Raw genomic sequence first — 25,347 nt, 5'->3', positions numbered from 1 at the left:
CCCCCCCCCCCCGACCAAACCCACAGCCTGAAGTTCTCTGGGCCCAGCTTTACCCCTTCAGGAGGGCCGCCGTGTGTGGCCCTTTAAGCCACAAAGGGCCAGCACGGGCTCCCAACTTAAGAAACTCACTGAGAACGGGGAAAGAAGCTTAAGAAGAGGGGCCCAAATGATCCAGGCACTGGGAATGAGGCCCTGCAAAAAGGCCTGAGGACATTTTCTGGAGAAAAGACTACCAAGGAGGCTTGGCATCTTTCACGCAAACGTACAGTTAGTTATTCGATCAAATTTCATTACTGCAAATACAATTTCAGTTAAAATCTCTAAGCAGCAGCAGTCTGCTCAGTCAGCACATGAACGCCTGAGTTGAGCCAAGGAAGGGGATTGTCACTGGAAGACCAGTGAAATGAGAGACACTATGGGTAGTGGTTAGAAACACAGCATCTGGGGCCAGACTACCTGGATTCAAATCCTAACTCTGTCAATTACCAGCTGTGTGACTTTTAGCAAGACTCTTAACCTCTCTGTGCCTCAGTGTCCATGATAATAATGGTATCTTACTCATAGGACTGCTGTGGAAATTAAATTCATATACATAAAACACTTTGAAAAGTACCTGATAATAAATAGTAAGGGTTCTAAGTGTTAGCTAAGAAACTAATATTATTAATGGAAAAAGCCAACTCCAGGAGGTAGATTACTTAATTTAATGTTACAGATAAAATTCTAGATCCTGAAACAAGGGACGCTGGAAAATCTCTTTCCTAGAAAATTGTGGCCAGAGCCGAAATTTGCCTGCCTATAACTTTTACTCATTGCCCTTGGCAGCCGCACAATAAATACCCCACTTCCACCTGCCGCCCTTCTTGAAGACACAGAGCCCATCCTCCTTCATCTGCTCTTCTGCAGACCAAACATGCCAGGTCACAGGACGGGGTTTCCAGGCCCCTCACGATTACGGTCCCCCTCCTCAGGGGAATCTCAATTGCTCAGCATCCCTCTGGAAATTTATACCCAGAGCACAGTGTTTGCGGCTTGGCACATCCTTGGTGCTCCATAAACTTGAACTGAATGAAGCAGTCCACAAACACCAGGGTATACCAGAACTATTCTCCCCTTTTCTCTACACATTGCACTTGTACTAATGCAGCCTGAGCGTACATGAGCTCCTCCAACAGGGATTTCCACGTGCCTACTGGCTTGGGTGTGCAGGGGTGCAGGTGTGCAAGGCTGATACGCACCGGCCTTGGGGGTCCTAATAAAGAACTGGGTAGTGTAACAGAAAAGGTGAAATGTGAAAGCAAACACTCTAGTCATGCAGCAAAAGAAACTTATCAGTGACAAACTCGGAAGGTCCTGCTTCCCTTAATAAATCTGGACTGCAGGTTATTAAGTGCAGTCATTAGTGCTGACCAACACATATTTCTAATTCTCTTCCCAGGTGCATGGTAGAAATGCACTTTGCTGCCCCCTTGCGGTTAGGAGTGGTCACATGACTTGCTTTAGCCAATGAAATGTGTGAAAGAGCCAGTGCACAGTTCACCAAAGCTCCCTTTTTCTTGCCTTTGGCAATCATGGAACCAGAGATGAAGCCTCCCTCAGCAAAGGTGACAGAGAAGAGCCCCTTAGGTAACACCTGTGATGGACATGGAGTGAAAGTGAGAAATACACGTTAATTGTTTTAAGTCACTGAGATTTTGTTTGATGGCCCTACGAACAGACCCTCGACTATCCTGAGTGACTCTCTATTATTGATGCAAAAACTAGAATACTCAGAGCTTATATTCTCTGCATCTACCAGATCACGGGCTTTCATATCATGTCTCTCCCCCTTGCTTGTAATCTGTAAGATGGGAAACCATCTTTTGGTGGGCATGCATGTACCTGTTACACCAAGCAGCTCAGGTGAGCCCCACCTGCCAACAGTGGGGGAGATGTGCTATCTGCTCACATCAGTAATGCTCTAAAGGAAGTCACCACAGAGACCATTTTTATTTTCTTCCCACAGGAGAAGAAACCCAAGGTGATTTGACTAACATCCATCTAAGAGTGTCACTGCAGCCCAGGGAATGACGAGTATCTGGAGGAGACTCAAGGCTGAATGGAAGAATCTGGGAATAATTTAGGAGGGATGGGAACAGAAAGTTGTCTACATCTGTGGTACTCAAACTTTTACCTGAATCAGAGTCACCTAAAGACTTATTAAGGGCCAGCCGAGTGGCGCGGTGGTTAAGAGCTGGCTTGGGACGCCAGAGGACCCCGGTTCGGATCCCACATATGAGGGCCAGTGACACTGCCCTCTACAGCTAAGATGGTGAACAACAGCTCAACCTGGAGCTGGGCTGCCTTGAGTCGCCGGTGACGGCGTAGGCTGCAGCCCCTGCTACAGTGGGTTGCCATGGGCTACTGTGTGTAGCCAGCAGCCAGCGTGAGCGGCCAGCAGCCAGCGTGAGGGGCCGTCCAGAAGCTGGCAACTGATCTGCCTCACTCGGGAAGAGTGCAATGATGGTGCCAACTTGAGCCAGTGAAGCAACGTCCTCCACAACTAGACTGAAAAACAAAAGGACAGCAACTTGTCTGTTCCCCTTCCCCCCAATTCCCAGCGCTGTTCCCATCCCCCAATTCCCCAATAAAAATCTTTAAAAAAAAAGACTTGTTAAAACACAGGTTATGCAGGATCCCACCTCCAGACTCTGATTCAGTAGGTCTGGAGTGGGTTCGAGAATTTGCATCTCTAACAAGTTCCTGGGTCATGCTGCTTCAGAGACCATACTTTGAGAACCCCTGCTCTGGAAGGATTCACTCACAGAAATGGGGTGAAGCCTCTGGCAAGAGGAGTCAATGTGGCCTCAAGAGACGCTCTTCGGAAAAGGAAGGGAGCCAGTTTTCCTTTTTCTACCCAACACAATCTGAGAGCGATGTGTGAAGGACAAAAATGATCATCTTGGCCTTTTTTCCTTACCACACAACAAAACCAAGCTGCTCTTTACAAGATTATAATAGTAATCTTATTTGTTGGCACATTTAAAAAAAAAAAAAAGAAGGTTTCTGAGAGGAGAAACCTTCACTCACCCTCCAGATCTCTACCAGGAGGTAAAGCCGCGTGTATTTCAGGAGGAAATTATTGAGATAATTGGCTGCAGCCTTGTCTCCAACATTATCTCCACACTGCCGTTCCCAAATCTCCACAACACATCAGTCTTCTTGCTCTCTGACCTCACCAAGGCGGGTCACACTTCCCTCAGCTGTCAACGACCCTCACACACGTGCACACTTATCCAAATCCTCCCCCTTCCTCCAGTTTAGGGCCAGACACGTCAAGAAAGTCTTCCCTCTCTTTCATCCCCATCCCAGCCAATCAATCACCAAGTCCTGTCAACTTTACCTCTCAAGTATCGCCAGCATCCATCCATCCAGTGCTCTTCATTTTTCGCTCTAACTCCCTAGATCCCCCCATGCTCTATCCTCGCTGTCCTCGAGGCCTTTGTGCAGGTTGTTCACCCTGACTGAACAGGTCTCAATTTAAACAACATACCTTCCCAGGATGGAGAGGCCTTCCACAACCCCTAAGCCCTCTTTTATCAACCCCCATGGAACCCTTTGTTTCCTCTGTCATCAGCACTGATCCATTTGTGATCTCCTGTTTAAGTGTCTATCTTCCCTATTCAACCGTAAGCTCTTTACAGACAGGCCCACGTTTGTCTTACTTGCTGCTGTAACTGCGTAGTGTGGCACTGCCCCTGACAAAATGCAGGCATTTACTAAGTATTTAATGAGTCAGTACAGGAATCCCCGCATCAGTTCATAGGAATCCCCACGTCCTTTCAATGCCGAAAGCACATTCTGCCTGCTTCAAGGAATGTCTGGCCATATAGTTGCACCCACCACCTGAGAGAAGCACTCCTTATGACATCCAGGAAATGGGGTCTACAGGGAAACAGTGACCCTTGGAAGAGGGAATATCTTTTCCTTGGAACCTGGGTAGAATTGACACAGCTGGTTAGTGATAAAAAGTACAGAAAAAAGCATTTTTCTAGAAGCTCTTATTAAAGTTGGTAGCTTCCCAAATTAAGCACTCTGATGATGGATTCCCTACCCAGACCTTTAACAAGAACAGGCACTCTTGTCTCCAGGACGCCTAAGAAAGGGGGCTGAACTCCGTGACCTCCCAAGAGCTTCTAACCTTCAGGATTCTATAAACAAACTCATTCCGAGCTGGAATTTGGAGAATCCACATTCTGGTTTTGTTTTTACACACCAGTTCTTTCTCCATGTAGGAGACAGGACAGTCTTTACCTTCCTCCCACTCTCTCTCTAAAGTAGTAATGCTTTTCAAAGTCGGACCCCCAACCCCAAAGTCTGGCAACCATGTCTCATGGGCCACCAGCATCAAACTAATTTAACAAGCAGCCTCTGATTAGGGCCAGGGTTAGACCTGACTGAAGAGATCACGCTGGAATGACATCCTGGCATTTCTACTTCTAGCCAAGCAACTTTGGGCAAGTGACCACTTTTTTGAGTCCCAGTGTCTTTATCTATGAAATGCTGATGACCCCACCTCTCAGGATCATTGCACTAAATGAGATATGCACGTAAAATCCCCAGCACAGAATAAACATGCAAGGAATGTCAGTATTATTGTAATTATAGATTTCTAGTTTTAAAAGTTCTGTAAAATGATTATCCTAAGCTGAAGGCACTATAGAGATGAAATGATATGCTTGGAATTTGCTTCAAAGGAATACAGGGGGTGGGGGGGAGGGTACAGATGAAATAAAAGCAGCCATGTTTTGGAAATCACTGAAGATGGGCGATGAATACATTGGATTTATTACTGTATCTTTACTTTTGTATATGTCTGAGAGCCTCCATAACAGAAAGTTTAAAGCTGTAAGTACCGAGAGGGGAAATGCTATAAAAACAAAAATACTGACAGTTTATTTTAAGATCATATTTGGCCTACGTGAGTGAACACAAGAAAAATGATCTGAAGAAAAAAACGTAAAGCCAACATCTCTATTAGTTTCTCTAACAGAACTGTATTCTTCAAACAGAAGTACCTCAGGTGAGCAGCAGGGGAACAGAAACACTTGCACACGTTTCTCTGTCTTCATTTTCAGGCGAAGAACACACCCTACTTGGGCTGCACGTGAACTTTTAGGTGGACAGCCTTGGGTGGCAGACCCTGCCTCTGAGCACCCAAGAGTCCCTGCTGAAATGGGACTGAGGAGCAGGCAAGTTCCGGTGTTAGGAAAAGCAAGCAGAAAGAACTCAAAATGCGCAGGGACCATGGGTGTCACCCATCCTCCTCTAAGCCCTGGCTTTGGACTCTTACGTGAGGCTTCCTTGGGATGCTGGTTTAGCTCAGTCTGAGGCTGTATTTAAGGTACTTTCACACCAGAAGAGTGTGTGTTAGATGTTGCTTGAGGGGATAGGGTTCATTCAAGGGAAAGTGAGTTTTTAAGGGTCTCGAGAAATACCAATCACCCATATCATCTCCCCCCTTTCCCCTCTTCCCACTGAGAGAAATCTAGAAATTGAAAACCAAAATTCTCACATTTCACCTTGAATCAACCAACCCACTTCAAGCCCCTCTATCTGAGAGAGAAAATAGCCCAACAGGGTTTGTTTTGAGCAAATGCCTTTAAACTCCCAAACTCTGCCTGGAAAAGGAACATATATAAAAGTACTTACTCTTCTTGAAGAATAAACTCGCTATTTTCTGGAGAAAACTGCCCACTCACAGGATGCCGGAACGCTGTGGTCTGCTGGTTATGGCTAAAGAGAGAGAAAGAGATAATGAAGGAAAAGTCATATGAAAGGAAAGGACTACAGACACAAGGTCAGTAATGTCTGAGGACCCTGACCATCACATTCACCCCGGGAGAGAAAGTGGGCCTTTCTGCTGCAAGGCACTTCATCTGTCAGAACCCAGCTGCATTTCAAAGCAGAGAACTGCCAGCTGAGGTGCCAGAGGCCACCTAAGACAAAGGGATTTTAACTCTACTGGAAGTCTTGGCTCCAAGAGAACACTGCATCCTAGGGAGACATTCCATGAAGCACTGACTCCAAGACATTGAGTGGCTTAACAAAAGTTCCTTTAAGATGGCATGAGTTAAAACAAGAATGAAGGAAAGCAGATGGCACTTTCAACAGCTTCCAAAAACCATGAACCAGGGAAAGAATTCTAAGAATTAACCACCCACCCAGAAAACTATATCTTCTTAAAATTCTTCTCCCTACTATAAAATGTCTTCACTTCAGTGATGGGATATAAATATATGGGCATGTCTCTGCAGCGTGACCCGCACAATTTCAACACTGTGGGGTTTCTACCACCCTTTTGAAGTGAGGAGGAATCAGCTTCCATGCCAAGCTGACAGACACAACCAAAGCGTGGAGGTGTTTTGTGTATTCGCAGAGGCTGCCTGGTTCTTTGAAAGGAAAGAGCTGGCGCTAGAGGCTGCTGGTTGCTCTGTGAACAAGCTAACCTAACCTTTTCCTTCTTAAAAAGAATATGATTTAAAATTTTTTGCCCCCATCACAAAATCATAGTCATTTGAAAAATTTTAGAAAATGCAGGAAAAAAGGTCACCATGGTCTCATCATCTAGAGATAAACCTGGGAATCTTCTCCTAGTTTTTTCCCCTTCTATTTAAAAAAAAAAAAAAAAGTTGTGATTTTACTGTATTTAGAAATTTATATCCTGCTTTTTTCACATCTTATTAACATAGAAAATTTCCTATGTCATTAAGACTTACACATTTGAAATTGCTGAATAATAGTCTCATCCCATGGATATGTTTTTTTTTTTCATATAACCAACAGTTCAAAAAATATTTACTGGCCATCTGTGTTCCAAGCACTGTTGTAGGTGCTGGAGATACAGAATGAACAAAAAAATTCTTTACCCCACCCCACTATTATAGTAAACCTATCTTCGAGTATAGGCTTTTTCTGCAATTCAAATTATCTCCTTGGGTTAAAATCCCACAGGTAAAATTACTGGGTCAAAGGGCACGGTCATTTTTTTAAGGCTCCCAACACAGATGGTTCAAATGCTTTCACAGTCTGAGTCAATGTACCATCTCAGTTTGGTAGTGTTAAGATATTAGCCTCATCTCCAAATTAAGCACTGAGCCATCCCAGAGATTAGTAGGTTTAAATGAGCATAGCATAAATAAAAGTAGAGTTAAAAAAAAAGATCTTTAGGTTTCCAAGTTTTTTCTTATTTTGCCCTGCGGCCTGGTTAGAGCACCCTGAGTTCTGGTGTCTGGGATAACTTGGCACTGAGGTTAGAGCAGCCTGAATCCTAATTAGCCAAATGTGAAGCCAGCAGAGCCAGGCTGCTCCCAAGCCCTGCGACTCTGCACCACCCAGCACTCTCTCGCTCCTCCCAACCCGGCCAGCCTCCCGCCTTCCAGCTCCTGGTTCCAGACAAGCCCTTAGAATCCTATGACCTCATCTGGCAGCCTGATCTCCCCCCCCCCAAAAAAAAACAGAGTAAGACATGAGCATCTAGATAAGGATGAGAAGCAGGCCCCCTGAACACCTGTTTCAGAAATCCTTGCACCACGTTTAAGGGTTTGGCTTTATTTACACCCAGTTTCTTTTAGAGAATCAGCTCCATTCACCAGGGAATTTGAAAACGCACACTCTAAAGAGCCTGCCTCATTTCCACCTGGAGGAAAAAAAAAATGCCCTGCTCACAATGGAAATAACAATAAAGCAATGCCACCACTATCCACCATCACCTCTCAAGGGTTCTCCAGTCCACAAAGCCTTTTGTTACACCTCTGAGCTGTTCACACCCGTTGACGGTATGAACGGGGAAAGCGCTCCAAGAGGTTCAGTGACTCGCTCAAGGTAACTTCGTCAGTAAGTGAAAAGACTGGGGCGTGAATCCAGGTCTTCTATTTCTAAAGTTGATGCTCTTTGTATGATAATCTGCCTTCCCCCTAAGAGTCTGTGAGGCTGGCAGCTTCATGGCCATGATCAGCGATCCCTGAAGACACGGCATCAGGGAAACAGCACCATCCACTGCTACTCCCTCTTTGTCCCTCCCTCCCTCCTTACCCTTGTGCCCAGAGCCAGAGTTCTGAATGACAACACCAATGTGGCACCCAGTAGCCCGCAAACAGCCTTTGGCCCCATCACAAAACCAGCGGGTGGGTCTCTGGGAGACGCAGCAAAGAGCGAATCTTCTATGTGCTTGGAGCAGCACCCAGCATCCACTTCATAAACAATGCACAATTTTAATAGCAACTCCGGGCTCCCCACACCCAACCTGTAACAGCTTAAATAAGCCCATGGATCTTAGATAGGTCAATCCTGAGCTGGATGGTAGAAGCACTAAGGTGAATTTTACATTCTAATGTTAGAAGGAAGATCGTTTTTAAAAGTGGACAAAAATATAACTGTCATTTCATCAGACCTAGAGTCAGCTCCCCAACCTTTTTTCTCTCATGGATGTTGCCCTTTCTGACAAAAAAAAAAAGTTAGCACAGCATCCTCACCACCATTTCCTGCATTTACACGAAGCTTTAAGTGTAGTCACCTTCATCATTGTAACTGACCTTCCCACAGAGTTAGGCAGAGCAGATATTCTCATCCCCATGTCATGAATAAAAAAACTGAGGATCTGGGTTATAGAATGTTATTGGAGCACGAAATTGAAAAAAAACAAAAGGTGGGGAGGGGCTCATATATTGAGAAAAGAGATGAACCTGGGTAATGCCTCCAGAATACTGAGGTCTTAAAATTGGATCATTTCTGATCAAACTCACCCTGCTTACTAGTGGCAAAGCTTGTGGTCCAGTACTTTTTGATCCAGGGAAGAAGCGTTAGGTCCTGGGGCTATTTTATTTCATTCAATCTTCCCAAATACCCAGTAGGGCAGGCCGTGTTTCATCACACCAGGCCCCAGGTGAGGAGAGCGAGGCCCAGAAAGGGTACGTGACTTGCCCGCAATGACAGTCAACACCCGTGTTCCTGCACACCACCATCCTTCTGATCTCTTTCTACTCCTCCAGGCTCACCCCTGCCAAACGCAGGCTGTCTATTAAATGCTGGATGTCCACACCCATTCGGAGATAGCCAGGTCCTCAGACTTGACCTGCTGTCCCCAGACCTCTTAGCCCCCAAAGCCCCCAACCTGCTCCATTTCCCAATTTTCTAAAACCCATGAAAAAATTTCATGTACTATAACCCTGTCTCAAGGCGCATTTAGCAGGCACAGACAAATCCCCCGAAATACCTGTTCTTAAACCTGAATTGCCACCTTGTTCTTTGGTAGTGATGGAGATGGCCCGGCTAGGAGCCAGGTGGCTGGTTTCACAGGCGCACAGAAACTCTCCTCCATACAAGGGCTTCTGTTTCTGTCAGGCTACTGTGGAAGTAACTTGGCAAATGAGGGAAAACACAACCTAGCCTTTCGATCCAGCTCTTCCTCCCAGGAGCAGGCCCTCCACACTGAATGGCAGCCAATGGGAGAGGACCAGGGAGAACAAATGGAAGGATACAGGGAAGTATGATCCCTGTGAAGGCGGGTAACCAACCATTCACATAAATAAGCACTGTCTTCACAGGCCCCGGGCCAGGAAAGGCTTGGGTTAGGCCTTAAAGAAGTCCAACAACAAACACAAAAGACTTGATAAGAGAACTAGGGAGCAGTGGAGACCAACTGGAGCTCAATGTAAGGAACAGCCCACCTACAACCACAAACAGGGCTAGTCAAATGTAAATGGGTCCTGGAGTTTCTTGCAATGTTTTTGTGCAAGGTTAATTTTCTATGCATATAGATTTTGACTATAATATGAGCCGTGACTCTGGTTGGTTCAACATAAAGGCACCAATTACTTAGCACGGCAATTTTTTTGGCATGGCAAGAAGTCCTGGAGTTATGTGAGTTGGACTCAGGAGTGGAGGTCAGAGCTCCTTGATGAATCTGTTTTTTTGGACAGCGGTGGTATTGGTATGCTGAGGGTGTGACAAAGCTGCCCCGTCAGCATTAGCCCTTATCTGGCCCATGCTATAAAGAGAAGTAGCAGCTTAAAGTGTAAGAGCAGTATCCAGCCTCAAAGCCTAAGGAGGTACTCTAGGAAAGCTCGCCTCATTGGGATGCTCGGCAGCATTCGCCACTCTGGGACCTTCCGGCTTCCAGAATATTATACAAAAGTCCACCCTGCAGGCCTGAAGCCACTCTCGGCACTGCCTCCAGGCTTGTTAAGGCACTTACTATCTTTGTACCAGTGTCTCAAGAAAACCAAGGATTCTGGGTAACCTAATACGCTCCTAGTTAGGTCCCCAAATTGGTAACTGAAACTCCAAGAACACAAGAAATTGCCTCCCCATCTTCTTCAGTTCCCATTTGGGGTGCAGAGTCAAGAGATAGCAACCAAGAGTTGAAACAGCGTTCCACGTTTCCTCCACATTTCTTAAGCTCCTTTGATTTTATTTTACTTAACGCTTTTACAACACTGCTTGTTGAGTGGAGTGTCGGCGCTGCTGGCGTTTCCTAAGGGGGCTGGGAATCTTACCAAAGTGGTCGTTGGAGCTTGCACTATTTTGAAAATGTCAAGAGTTTCAACAGCTCACTGCACACAGGCGTTACTCTGACAGGCTCTTCTTCCAGGAGCATGGGAATCAGGCCTTGATGAGCCAACATATGGTCCCCATCCTCTTTCCAAGTGGAAACAGCATTAACCAGCCTCCCTCAGTATCCACTCTCAGCAACAAGTCAGCCCTGAGCCCTGGGGTCAGAAGACCTGGGTTCACACCAGAGCAAGCCACCTCGCCTCTCAGCCTCCGTTCTTCCATTTAAAAATAGAGAAGAAGAATAATACCCTTCTGAAAGGTTGTTGTGAAGATACAATGAGGGAACATACATTAAAGAGCCTCGCACAGTGCCTGGCATACAGAAGGTACTCAATTAACGTTTGCTGAACCTGACTGTGTTTGGACGATGGCAATGAGTACTGGCATCTAAATTTTAACGGGGCAAAAACAGAATGAAGCTCCTCTCCCCACTCCCACTAAACCTGGTACTCCTCCTCCTACGTCCATTAACAGTGTCACTTAGAGTAAAATTCAAGCTCCTTGCCTTGGCTTTCAAGATCCTAGATGACTTGACCCCTGCCTAGATCCTCCTCTCCTTGTACCACTCGCATCCCCCCCTCCACCCTGCCTCCGTCACGCCGGCCTCCTTTCGGCTCCTTGAACACCAAGCTTTTTCCTTTTTCCTATTTAACAGCCTTTGTACCAGCTGTCCTTTCAGCCTGGACGCTCTTTCACCCATACTCTCGTGGCTGGTTTCTTGTCGTTCAGACCTCAGCAGAATCATCACCGTCTCAGAGCCCTGCCCAACCACCTACTGAAGTAGGCTCCCAGTCACTTCGTATCACATCACGCTATTTTAATTATTCCTGTTATTTTTCTTACATATGCATGTGTTTGATTACTATCAGTCTCCCTGACTAATATGTGTATTCCAGGAGAGCAAGGACGTTGTCTTTCTTTCCACTGCTATTATCACCCTCTAACAGCATCTGGCATGGCGATAGCTGCTGAATGAATGCATAAGGCTCCTGCCTTAAAGGGAGGCCATGCCTCCACATAGGCTCACTGACCCTACCGAAGTCTGGACTCAGGTAACAAAGAGACAGGAGCCTAAAGGGTCATAAGCCATCAGAAGGCAGTGGCTTTCTGCTCTCACTGCCAGAGGAAGGAAGAGTGAGGCACCAGCGTGCCCAGGAGCTCCATCCTTGGCTCTCCCCCAACCATGTTACTATATAATTTGGAGAAATTAGCCCTCCCTGAAACATCCCCTCACCCCTGCAAGGGAAAGATAATAGACTCAACAGAGAAAAATCAAAGAATGGGAAGTGCCAGAGAGGAAATTACTGAGTGATTAAAAACGCTTAAGAGGATAATACAAACATCACCCTTATCGCCCTTTTGTGAACTGGGAGAACATTTGGTGTGAAACCTACAATCTGGTGACAGATTATATGCTCTCTCATATTGCTCTCTACATATTTCATAGTGTTTGTTCTCCTCCCCTCACCCCTACCTCTAGTAAGATCCTACATGCCTAGAGAGCTGGTAGCAGTCATTCACTTATTTCTCATGAATCTCCTGCAGCACAGGACATTAATACCCACAGAGCATGCACTTGAACTCCTTTATCTCAAAGGCCTGAGCACAAACACACATCACCTTCAGGGAGAGGCTGTGCAGAACCCATCTCACTTTCTGTCAGCGGCCCAACATATTCCACATCCCCCAGAGAGAGGGGGAGGTAGGGCCCCACAGGCCCTGATAAAGGATCCCACACACCAGCCCTGAGGAGCATGACACAGTCCAAGGAAGAGCCTTCCCCACTCCTACCACACCTCACTTAATCACACACCCAACTAGAGACACTGAAATCCAGCCAAACTCTAGACCCACCACCCGGAGGGGCAGTCAGTAACTTCTCCCCTTGCCCAAAGATGCCAAAAGGGGCAGAGCCTGGCACAGACAGCTGGGCATAAGAAAGTCACAAAATTAACTGAGCAAACAAAGCTCTCAACTTGCAAAGAAGGAAGTCTGTCCCTCCCAAACTCTGAATTTACCGGACTGAAGCCTTCCAGCATGATTTGAAAAGCTCGGTATTTTATTAGGCTCTCCAGATGTTTTCAGATCCACTCAGTGTCCAATATATTTCATAAATTATCTCTTCTGACCCAATAACCCATGCTGCAAACCTGTCTGCTTCCCAAGTTCCCACATGGGGTCCCAGGACTCACAATTGCCACTTGGTTAATATGATGTTTTAATTTTGACTTCAGGGGACCTCAAAAATCATGAAAAGATTAAAGCCAAACTGCTGATAGAATGAGGAAATGAAACCCAGATAGCCTCCCCTTCCCTAATTCTTTTTAAAGGAAGGTGTCAGAGAAGCCACATCATAGGAGCTGAGGCACCAACTTTGTTACTACCAAACCAGCTCCAGCCTCCGAGCAAACAGCCTCTCTGGGTCTTGGTTTTCTCATCTGTCCAAGGAGGGGGTTAGACTCCCCAGCTAGAGAAGCCATACACAAGGCCTCCAGAGCACAAACCCCAAACTGTTCAGAGTCCTACAGACTGGAGTTCAAATCCCAGCTCTGCCACACACAGGCAGTGCATGACCTTGAATGAGTTTGTGACCTTTCTGAAAGTTGGTTTCTTTATCTGTAAAAAGAGAAGACCATTCCAACCTGACAAGATTGTTATGAAGGGAGTGCTGATAATGTGTTTGGCCTACAGCGGGCACTCAGCCTTCAGGGCTTGTTAGATTTTTCTCTTGCTAGCTCTAAAACTCCACTGATTGAGCTGGTTTGCCTTTTTCCATGTTGCAAACTCTCGTAGTATTAGACACCCCTTAGCACAGTGGCTCAGGAACACATTTTCTTCCTTTTGAGTTGAGGCACAACACCTAGCCTCCTGTTGAAACTTCTATGTAAAGAACTCGCCTGCCAGGCAAAGTGGTTTAAGACCAATAGGTGCCTTTCTTCAGCCACACTTCCATCCCTCCCTGGCTTGTGTCCCACGGTTCAGAAAGTGCAGCCCAAGAGAAAAAGCCTCCCAACAGCCTTCACCGAGCAAGGGACACACTCGAGAGAAGTTCTAAAACGGCACAGGAAATAGTTTCGACTTCAGAGAACACCCAGTTTTAAGCTTCTGTTTCACACTCTTCAGTAAGTCAGGTTCCGTAAGTGCACAATGAGAAGGCTGGACCATGTGCTGTTTTAGGGATCTTCCAGCTATAACATCTCAAGCGCAGGAGCCACAGGCTGAAATGTAACAACACTACGCGCGTAATTGAAAACACAAAGGAACAAGGCAGACCAGCTGTCCTCCCCCATCTCGCTTGCCAACAGAATATCCTTTGTAATGACATCGGGGAGGTGTAGTTAACAATACTTTTGTTCTATTTATTCCCAATTAAATCAGGTTGTTTGGAGTTTTTCTGTTTGGTTTTGTTTTAACTATAGGTGCTCCCAGCTAAGCCACTGAAAGCTCCCTTTCTCTCAGTCATTACTAACTTTCATGAATCAAAATACACAGCAGCAATTGAATCCCTATGAAACCAGTACAATACTAACCTGTTCTCCCGTTCTTGCTGGGCAAGGCGGCAGACACTCGCTCTGTCCTTGAACTCCATGTTGGCCTTATGAAAACCCCAGTTCAGTTCAGAGGAGGGAAGACCTAGCCGCCTGCAGAGGTGAAGCAGCGGCTCCTAGCCACCCACTTGCTTTCAATTTCAGTTCTGGAGCAGCAGCAGCCTCCCAAGGTGTTACAAATCCAGCAGCCACTTGCTCCTACTCATTCATTCTCTTTCCTCCCCGCCCCTGACGCAAAATCTGGCAACAACGCAGGAACATGGTTCTAGCTCTGAGTCACCGCCCCAATGTGGCCAAACAGCACCTGCTGGCGGTCAACGGCAAGGCAGGCACTCCATGTCTCCAGGCCTCGATTGATTCTTCTGTTCTAAGGCTGAGAGGTGGGCTGACCCTCTAGAAACAGGAGGTAAGAAACATCGCCACCTTCGAGCTCTGGAGTCAGAATGAACTGCTCGGATTTGCTCTGCCGCACTGTGGCTGAAATCAGCCCCAAAGCAGAGCCTTTGATGGCGAAATGATGGTTCCTTTATCACTACAGGTATTCCCCTGCTTTTCAAAAGTTCGAGTCACGCCTCTAGCTTTTACAAAAAACTGACACTAAGTACCTGTTTTTGCTGACAGAAATCCAAAGGGGATTGGTGCTTTTACGGAAAAAGGCAAAAAGCAAAAATAGTGTTCAGTAGGCTGGCCGAGTAGCTCAGTTGGTTAAGAGTTAGCTTAAGAGCGCAAGCTCTGAGTAACAGAGTCACTGGTTCGAGTCCCACATGGGCCAGTGAGCTGCACCTGAGCTGAACTGCCAACAGGCGGCAGGATGGCTCAGCTGGTGAGAACACATGCTCCTAACAACAAGGTTGCTGGTTTGATTCCCACATGGAATAGTGGTCTGGGGCCCCCCATACACACACAACTAAGATTGAACACGGCACCTTAAGCTGAGCGGCCCTGAGCTGCCAACGAGCGGCCAGATGGCTCAGTGGTTAGAGCGTGCACTCTTAGCAACAAGGTTTCCGGTTTGACTCCTGCATGGGATGATGGGCTATGCCCACCCACAACTAAGATTGAACATGGCACCTTGAGCTGAGCGGCTGCGAGCTGCCAACGGGCGGCTGGATGGCGACTGGACTTGGAGCTGAGCTAGCTGCTAAGATTGAAGGACAACAACTTGGCTGTTCCCCGTCCCCAATTCCCCAATAAAATCTTAAAAAAAAAAAAAAAAGATAGTGTTCAGTTTGTTCTGCAGCGAGCCAGTAGAAAGGCTGCGTGTACTCTGAGCAGTGAGGGTGGCACTGCCAAGCTCCTTCCTAGGGAACTATACTCAGCATCAAGCGGCCAGAGCTTTGAAATGTGTCTGTGAACATCTGTGCTTTATCTCGACTTATTTTGTGCATCCATTAGCAAGATGTATCCTAAGGTAACTGCTTCTTCGCTTTACACCATTTTGGCTTATGAAAGGTTTTGTAGGAAGGCTCTGCTCTCATACAGCGGGGGAGGCCCGTATTTCACACTGTCAGGGTCAGGAAGGGGCTAAGCAGTTACAAGCCACCATACCCCTTCTCCCTGGTAACAATCTATGATTCTTTCATCACTGCTTGGGATGGCTAAAGTCCAATCAGCATCGATTTAACCGTGTGGCTCGCACTCCCAGAACAGGCCTAGAAAGGAGAAAGCGAGCGGGGTCAGAAAGGGAAACTAAGGCACCAAAATGCCTTACTGCCACAGCCTCAGATCAACACTGTGGCTCTTCACTGCAACCGAGGTCTAAACGCAGTCATAATGCAGGTGACCACTTGAAAGGTAAGATCCACGGGACAAGGGCATCTGTTTTCAAAGCCATGTGCCAGTGCCTACCTAGTGCCTGGCACACAGTAGATGCTCAATAAATATTTGTTGAATGGGAAAAAAGAGGGGATTTTATTCTGGGTCTACTTGGGCTGTTAGTTTTACTAAAACCTGTATTCATTACCACCATTTTTTCCCTTTTAGGAATCTCCACATCCTTCATAACTCCTACTACTGCCTATAGCGAGTAGTATATAAATCTTTAAATGCAGAGCTGATTTACTGTGTGAAACTAATAAAGCTCAGGCTTTAGGGCCCCTCACTTTCACGAGCCCCTTCCAAGGCCCCGGGAAGGGCCCTAACAATGTGTTGACAGGCTTTCTGCAATTTTATATATTTTAAAAGAAGGCCTCCCAAAGTGTCTAAACATCAAGCCCCACAAAATATAGATCTGCCACAGGAGAATGAAAGAATGAACGACTCACAAGCCATCCTGACATGTCATCCTAACAAGGGCACTCGGTTTGACAAAACTTGTTTTAACTGCAGAGGAGACGTGCCTTAGTCTATAGACACATCCTCCTCAATCACAATTCAATTGCTGTAAAGACGGGAGTAGGTTTGAGAGCACAAACTCCATTCATCAACATTTACTCAGCCCTACTGTGTGCCTAACACCCTGAGTGCTTTCGGGTAAAACGGTGATTAGAACATAATTATCCCTACTGAATAGGATCTCACAATCCAACAGAATAGACTGATATGGTCATATATAGATACAAATAAATATATATTTTATAAGTTAAATAATATAAATATACAGAACCGCAGATCACAGTGGGCACCATAATAGAAAAGTAAAGCAAGGTACACCTACTGGCTAAGTATCAATCTGTTAGGTGCAACAGCCCTAGAAGGTAGATCCTATCACCCCCATTTTGCTAACGAGGATATTGAGGCCCAAAGGAGTCAAGTGCCATCCCCAGGCCACAAAACCAGTAAGTGGCAAGGTCAGAATTCATGCCCAGATTTGCCTGGCTCCCAAGTATGGGCTTGTTCTTAGCGTCTACACTTCAGTGGCTCTTCAGAACCTCCAAACTATCTGGGGAGGCACGCTGGCTTCAGAGGTCTAGGAACCACACTGAGCACCAGCAGAGGCTGGCAAGCTTCCAAAGCCCACACTCCTGGGAGTGGAGGAACAGGAAGTGCCGTGAGCTTATTCATCAGGTGTCTAGGTAAAACCCTTGTTCGCCAAGCAACACCCTAGCAGGAATCAGTGACAGCTACCTGGGAGCCAGAAGAGGCCATGTGAGAGGCTCCCACCCTGTGGCTCTGCCTCCAAACTTCCTTGTCCAGGTTGCCAAACCGATCATGCTGGAGCACAACTCTCATTCCATTGTCTCCTGTTACACACCCTCTGTGACTCCTAAAGCCTCCTTATCTCTCACCACTTCCCTGTACCTTTGACTCCTGCCATATTTAACAGCTCACCAGTCCCTAAGTCACCCTGCCTTCCTCCTTCTGGGCTTGGGCTCCTGCTATCCTTTTCCCCTAATGAATTCTGCCCAACCTTCAAGGTCCCTTCTCTTCCCAGCCATCCTTCCTGGTCACTCCAGGCCACTCTGCTTTCTTACTTCCTCAATACGCTCAGCACTGAAGGCTTACACTCTTCATATAACAATACTTCCCAACAACTCTTTTCATTTTACCTTCCAAAAGGTAAGTACTACATGTTACATAAGGGAACGTGGATAAACTAAAAAAAGCAGTTCCTTTTCTTGCCTCCAATTCAGTGTCAATTTTAGAGGCAACACCTTTACCCATTTCTTGTGTATGCTGTTTGTTTTTTGCCTTTATAAAATTTGTATGCATTGAAAGATTTATATACACCTTTTTAGGAAAAAATGTACATAAATAGAATAAAACTATACATATTATTCTATAACCTGTTTTGTTTTTTTTTACTTTACGTATCTTTGATTCTTCCTCATCTGTATGCAAGGATGAACATAAGCAGTCCCCTCCACACACAGCTCCTCTAGGACCCCCACACCAGGCCAGCCTATAGAGAGAAATGATCCAGGAGGCCATCCCATGTGCTAATCTGCTCCAACATGTATCAAAGTTTTCAAATTGATGACCCACAAAAAACTATTTTGTCCTCCAAATTAGTTTTATTTGAGCCACATAGATTTTTTAAATTGAGCCAAAGTTTAGACATAGGAAAATTTCATATAAAAATCCAGCTCATCTTGGAAAAACAAAAACTAAGGCCACACTGGGTCCCTATGAGAGGTGGAACGGCTCTTCCAGCTCACTGCAGTCCTCTCCACACCCTACTGATTCCTGATGGTGGGATGTGCTATTTATCACTATACCTGCATTTCTAACTTTCTTACAGGAAAGAAATTTCTTTGTATCCATATCTCAACCAGAATTGGGAAAACGTAAGATAAATGGAGTGGACCAAGTATTCCAAAAACAAGCTGGAGAGCATAAACACAGTCTGCTTTTTAATCTGCTAATCCTCTACAGACATCTGAGTTTGCAACCCCTATCTTGTACCAACATCACTGACTCCAGAGATCTTACATTTAGGAAGGATTTTAAAGAAGAAGGATTTCTTGCATATGAGTAAGAACTAAAAGAAGATGGAAAAAAACAGGAACCCAAATTCTCCTTCTCACAAAAAAAAATCTTCAAGTGGCAGGGTGGCTCAGTTGGTTAGAGTGTGTGCTCTTAACAAGCTTACCAGTTTGATTCCCGCATGGGATGGTGGACGGCAACTAGACTTGGAGCTGAGCTGCGCCCCCCACAACTAGATTGAAGGACGACAACTTACTTGAAGCTGATGAGTCCTGGAAAAAACAGTTACCCAATAAAAATAAAATAAAATAAAATAATTTATACAGAAAGTACTAAAAAAGTTAAAAAAAGAAAAATCTTAGAAGACTCTTCCCAACAGCCATGGGACTTGCCCTTAGCCCCCCGACTGGTACCCTCCCTGAAGTGGTAAGTCCCTAGACAGCCAGCAGACTGTTTCCTTCCAGTGACAAAAATCCAGAAAGTCACCACCAACAGTGCTGTCCCTAAAGAATCCAAAGGCAGAGAAGTACCACTGGCTGCAGCCCCTGATGGACACCCCCAGGGGCCAATGACGGCAGGTGGGGGCTCCTGCAACAGAAAAGCATCTGACCAGGTGCTGCCTGGAACAAGAGCACAGACCTCCCTTCCCCAAGCCAAAAGATACACAGTCCACTGTGGTGTTTAGAGCACAGGCCCTGGAGTCCAGCCCTCGGCAGCTGCCCACATTGCCGAAAAGGAAACTGTTCCAGAAAGCAACTTTGAAACATTGCCACCACCATCTTTTAAAAATAACTTCTTCGGGCCGGCTGAGTGGCTCAGATGGTTAAGAGCGGAAGCTCTGAGCAACAGAGTCACCGGTTGGATTCCCACATGGGCCAGTGAGCTGTGCCCCAGCTGAGTTGCCGCTGAGCTGGTGAGAGCGCATGCTCTTAGCAGCAAGGTTGCCGGTTCGACACCCATATGGGATGGTGGGCTGCGCCTCCTCCCCCCACAACTAAGATTGAACACAGCCCCTTGAGCTGAGCAGCCACAAGCTGCCGCGCGCCAAATGGCTCAGTGTGCAACAAGGTTACCCGGTTGACTCCCGCATGGGATGGTGGACTATGCCCGCCCCCTGCAACTAGATTGAAAGCAGCAACTGGACTTAGAGCTGATGGGTCCCGGAAAAACACAATGTTCCCTTCCCCAATTCCCCAATAAAAATCTTAAACAAAAACAAAATTGCTTCCACGAGGTATCCAGGAGGAATCTTCAAAGGCCCACAATTACTAGATGATCAGACCTGAATGATATGGCATTGCTTGCTCCCAATAATGACATGTGACCTAAGTATATTCATTCAGTCATGTAACAAATATTTGAGAGCCAACTAGGTGCTAATCCTGTAGTGTTGTATGACTTGTGAGTAATCAAGCAGAGAAAGGGGATGTATAACAGCTTAGTCTCTATATTCTGTCAAAGGTGAACCGAAGGACAGAGTTTTTCAGATTTCCAGATTCGTGAATGATAATTTACCTTCTTAGTCAAGAGCTATAAATTTTCAATCAGCTTATTAAGCCAATTGGAGATCTTTTATCAACTTGAGACCTTTTATCTCAAAGAGCAACCCTCGCTTTCCAGAAATTACAGTATTAAAAGTTTTAGAGCCGAAAACGACACAGAGCTCACCTCATCCAATCTCTTTGTTCGATGAGGAAACGAAGGTTAGAGAATTGCTCAAGATCATGATTATTCCTAACCATAAATTAACACTAGGTTCCTGACAAGTGGGATTATGAAAAAAAAAAATCATACATTATTTTAAAATCAGTCTCCTGCCTTAAACAAAATCCATTTTCCAGTGACTAATTTCCACTAACGAACATGAAAAAAACATATTTTAGAGCCAGGAGCCCTTATGTCCAGTCAAAAGACCTTGCACAGCAATCCAGTGCATTTGGTCTGGATTCAAGTGGCATATAAAACACACACTGGGGAGAAGGCCACTTGAAGAACAAGGCAGAGACTGGAGCAATGTATCTACAAGATAAGGAAGGCCAAAAATTGCCAGAAAACGACCAGAAGCAAAGAGAGAGCCATAGAATGGATTCTCCCTCCTTCAGTCTTCAACGCTTTGACGTTGGACTTCTGGCCTCCAGAGCGTAAAGAGGATAAGTTTCTGTTGTTTTAAGCCACCAGGTTCGTGGTACCTTGTTATGGCAGCCCTAGGAAATAACACAGAATCTGTATTGGTTTGGTGGCTTTGATTTAATACAAACCCAATCAGTCAACAGTGTGGGGAAGCTATCCCAAGCCACTGGGACCTTGGGACTCACTTAGTAGTATAGAGTCCAAAACAAGGGAGGTAAAAAAGGCTCTATTTTGAACTGGTCAGACCCCACCTAAAGATTCTGTTCACTTCTGGTAACCACACCGTTAGGCCGGAGTGGAAAGCTGGAGCATGGCCCGGAGAGACAGGCCAAGACTGGGAACGGCACCGACGGATCAAAGCCCCATCACCCAAGGAAGTGGAGGTTTATGGCGTAGGAAGACTCAGGGCACATGACCGTAGTCATTTCTGAAGGGCTATCATGAGGAAGAGTAATTTGATTTGTTCCCTGAGGTCCAAGATGGTAGAACTAGCTAGGATCAGTGGGTCAGTGAGAGACATATTTGTCAAGGAATTAAGTGTCAACAATGTCACACAGTAAGAGTGGCCTCTGAACATCAGACTGGCTAGCTGCCTCCTGTTGGTGGAAGTTCTCAAGCTCAGGCCAAAAAACAATTTGACAAGATGTTGCTAGAGAAAAAACACAAACCCCAGGCCTGAAATCTGCCAAGACCACCTTATGTTCCTCGCTAGCTCTGTGAATCTATTTATCCATGAAACACCATTGAGCAGTTATGTGAGTCAAGAGATTTCTGAAATACATGGGTAGGATGAAGAGATCCTGAGCATGAGGTAGTATTTTGGTGGCAAAACAAAGAAACAAGGCCCTGGGCAGAGCTACGACTGAGAACCGATGCCCATCTCCCAGGAACCTGGCCGCAAGGAGCAGGTGGTCACAGCCCTGCAGTGGAGGCTGGGTTATCCGCAAGCTCCCTCCTCACAGGAAGCCTACTCTGAGATTGACAATACCTGTAACAAGCTTTGCTTTTCGATACACAGCTTTAATAGTCCAGCGAAGCAAGTATCCGTTAGCAAACCACTGGGACCATATGAAAAGTTTAACAGTCACCATTTCCTGAATACCTACGAGTGTAACTACTTGAGATAATTGCATGTATTACTTCTAATGGTCACTCGCTGCAAGGTATTATCAACTTAGAGAGTTAAGAGAGGTTAAGTAATTTGTACAAGGTCACACACTTCAGAAGGATTTAGGGTTCCTGTTGGAATCCAAGTCCAGAGGCCAAACTCTTTTCCTATATCACGATGTCTCTTCTACACCCTTCTTTGGACATTTAATGTGTTCAAGGTAAATAACAACACCAGACCAGTGCAAAGTAAACAGATGGCTTTCCCTCTCGGGGCCTCAGTCCCCTCATCTGTAAAATGGGGACAGGGTGGAGAGAATGAGTACAGGGAACCCTTCTAGCTCTAACATGAGGAACTGCTCTACTAGATTCATTTTCTCCAGGTCACCCGCGCACACCGGTAGGGCTGAGAAAGTGGTGACAGGGGAGGCATTAACTCTCTAGCACTCACCACAAGGGGGACACAGCTACTAGTAACTTTTCCCATGCTGCCTTGAGGTCAGAGCAGTAAAGGAAGAAGGAAACCCAGAGCAGGCACCAAGTCTGCTGCATGAGCTCACTCACAGGTGTGCAGTGTAGAATGACCCACATAAATCTTGACATTTAGCACTTTACTCCATAAATCGGAGCTGTGCCGTAAAGTATCAGCACACAGATCTGAAGGCTGGCTGTGCCAGAGCCCAGGGGACGGCCACGAGGAATTAAAGCACAGGGTCTTTGTTTGGAAAAGATAAAGCTGTCAGTGGGGTGTGAGAGGTAAAGCAGTCCAGCCACATTCCAGTGGGAGGAGCCTCCTGCAGCTGCTCCCCACAGCCTGGTGCGGGCCTGATTGGTTAGGGAACCCTTCCACCCTCCATGGCTGCTTTGTCACACACCCACCTGGGGCCTCCTAAGGCCGCCTATTTCCCCGCTGCCCCTCTAAGGGTCTTCTGGCAATGGTATTAACAGAGCCAACCGCACAAGGGGACTGGCCCAGCAACCCTCCACAACCCGGGGAAGGGGGACCATCCGACCCTCGGTGCTGGGGTGGGAGAGGACATCCGGTCAGGGAGGGGTTCTATCTGCCTATCTCACTTCTAGAAAATGGCAAAATGGGATGATTTCGGAAACCCTCCTCCCAACTTCATTTCCTACTCAATTTCCTACTGATGCCCATTCAGGAAGGGAGCCCCAGGTTGAGGAACACAGCAGGAAGAAGGCGCCTGACCCTGAGTACCTGGACTTTCCAGTGAGCAAGCCGCTGACCCCAGGCGGAATATTCTGACCGACTTTTCTGGTTTTATTCCAGTAATGTCTTTTTCCTTTTTGGTTTGAGGGGAGTGGGGGGCAAAGCAGGACAGGAGAAGGGACGAGGCAGGGGAGACACATCAAAAGTCAGTGGAAGAGCGTGGGTTTGCAGCCAGGGCTGGGTCCCCGGCACAGCCCCACACTGCCAGTGTGGGCTTTTGTGAGAGGCTTCTAAATGGTGCCTGGCATCAGGGAGGTGAACAATAAGGGTCGCTGTTCTTATCGAAGTCCCCTCTCCCTAAAGAAAACCTACTAGCTCTCCACATGCCTAAGTAGAGGGCCACAATGCCAGTGTGCCAGGCCTCTGTAGACAGCAAAACCGTGTGCAGGGAGGAGGGGTAGTGGGATAAAGAGCCACACAAGACAGGAGAGAGATATGCGTAACAGCAACTTCAGTGGGCACATCATGTCTTACTTCAGGCACCCTGTAGGCATGATCGCGTGCCTTATTATAATCCTAAGAGGTACATACTATTATCTCGGTTTTATAGATGAGAAAGCTGAGGATGAGAAAAATTAAGGGGTTTGTGCAAAGCCACGATTCAAGCCTCAGTCCTTTGACTCCACAGTTAAGAGAAAAAGGTTGAACTGTCCTCCATGAAAACACCATGGCAAAACTAGCTCCTTATATTTCCAAGGCAAGAAGAAAGCTTGGTTACAGGGTAAGAGCTTCATAGCAGAAACTGTTCCTGGAAGGAAACTCTTACTAGAGTTCCCATGCTCTGAAAATATACCCTCCACATCCCTGGACGGGAAGTCCCAGCTCCCTGGTGTGGGTGCTGGCTAGAAGCCTGAAGGTTAGAGCCTAGAACTCACTGGTGATCTTGAACTTGGGATGACTCCCACCTTTGAAGAGGGTAATGGAAAGGAAATGGGAGCATGAAACTTCCCCGACTCCTCACCACCCACCTCTCTGAGCACTCCCCACTTGGGAGGAAGCCACAGGTCGCCGACTCTGAATCACACATTTAAACTGCATTTTTCCAGCTCCGCGCTCAATTCCCCAACACCAAACTGTCAGTGCGGAGGGATGCGGCCAGCAGGGACAGAGCTCAGTGAATCACCTTCCCTGCTAGCGATGGTATCTGATGCACGCTAAACACCTCCCTGCAATTCCTCAAGTGTCTATTAATAGGTGAACCAAGAGCAAAGAGGGCGCCAAGGAAAACTCTGCCATTGTAGGGGGAAAAGCAAATCATGAAACGCCTCCTTACTAAGGCACAAAGACTTCTAAACCCAAGGTGAGGTCGTGATGGCAACAGCCTGGTCATTGGGATATTCTGTCCTATTGGCCACAAAGCAAGACATTAAAGAGCCCTCAACTTTACAGAGGCAAAACCCACTTCTCCCCAGCCTCATCTGGACACTGGCTGGGCCAAGGACAAAATCTGCCAAAGCTGATTCAAAGAGAAGCTTGGAAAAGTCATTTGCTCTTGCAAAATGGCCCTAGAATGGCTCGAGAATTCTATCCGCGGTCCCCAGCTCGCAAGATCAAACAAGATCCACGCCGGCCCCCAGGCTCTGCTGTCCTCCTGCCCCGCCCATTGTTCCTGCCACGGTGAGGACTGAAGCAATCCACTCTCTTGAGTCCTGGATCCCTAGATCCAACTGCTTACAGGACACTTCTACCAAGATGTCCTCTGGGCAACGTTAAATCAACCTATTCCAAAATGGAATGCTTTTTATCCCATTTTTCCTTTTATTCCCCATCTTAGTGAAATCACTGTTTAGCGATTTTCAACCAGGGCATCTGGAAGAATGGCAGTGATATTTTTTGTTGTCACAACAGCGAGGGGGACATTTAGTAGGCAGGGGGGCCTGGGTGCTAAACAGCAGTGCCCTGCACAATGAAAATCTGTCCCTCCCCAAATGCCAACAGTAACGCCACTTAGAAATGCTGGCAGTTATCCTACCTCTTTCCCTCATTCCTTATCAGTCGCTGAAACTAGTCAACTACTTCCTACAGCACCAATCCAGCCTGTCCTCTCCCCCCCCACACAGCACCCCCACTCTCACTGGGATGACTGCAGTAGCCTCTAAGGTTGTCGTCCTGTCTCTGCACCCACCTGCCCACCTGTTTCAGACTAGCTTTCAACAATCCTCCACACAACTACATGGAATATCTCTAAACCTACAAATAGTCACTCCTTGCCTTAAAATCACCCAATAGCTCCCCTCGCCTTTGGGATAAAGGCAAACACTCACCTTTATCTGTTGCCTGCCTCATGGTTCACCACTCCCTCATGAATACCCAGGCTCCAGTGGTTCCTCCGTGTGGGCACACGCTGTCTCCCTGTCTCTCTGATTAACTTCTATC

The 25,347-nt window shown here is 46.6% G+C and overlaps 1 protein-coding gene across 1 annotated transcript in view; it reads right to left on the bottom strand.

The window, feature by feature from the left end:
* Positions 1-25,347, bottom strand: part of PLEKHA7 (pleckstrin homology domain containing A7) — a 233,011-nt gene that overhangs the window by 91,282 nt on the left and 116,382 nt on the right. Inside the window, exon 4 of the mRNA XM_019652532.1 lies at positions 5,692-5,775. Coding sequence (XP_019508077.1) covers positions 5,692-5,775 — 84 coding nt within the window. The remainder of the gene's footprint in view (positions 1-5,691; positions 5,776-25,347) is intronic.

The sequence above is a fragment of the Hipposideros armiger genome, unplaced genomic scaffold (genome assembly GCF_001890085.2).
Source record: "Hipposideros armiger isolate ML-2016 unplaced genomic scaffold, ASM189008v1 scaffold_181, whole genome shotgun sequence".
NCBI classification, from domain to species: domain Eukaryota; kingdom Metazoa; phylum Chordata; class Mammalia; order Chiroptera; family Hipposideridae; genus Hipposideros; species Hipposideros armiger.
Note: the sequence above shows the minus strand (reverse complement) of the source record. Positions and strands in the feature narration are given on the sequence as shown.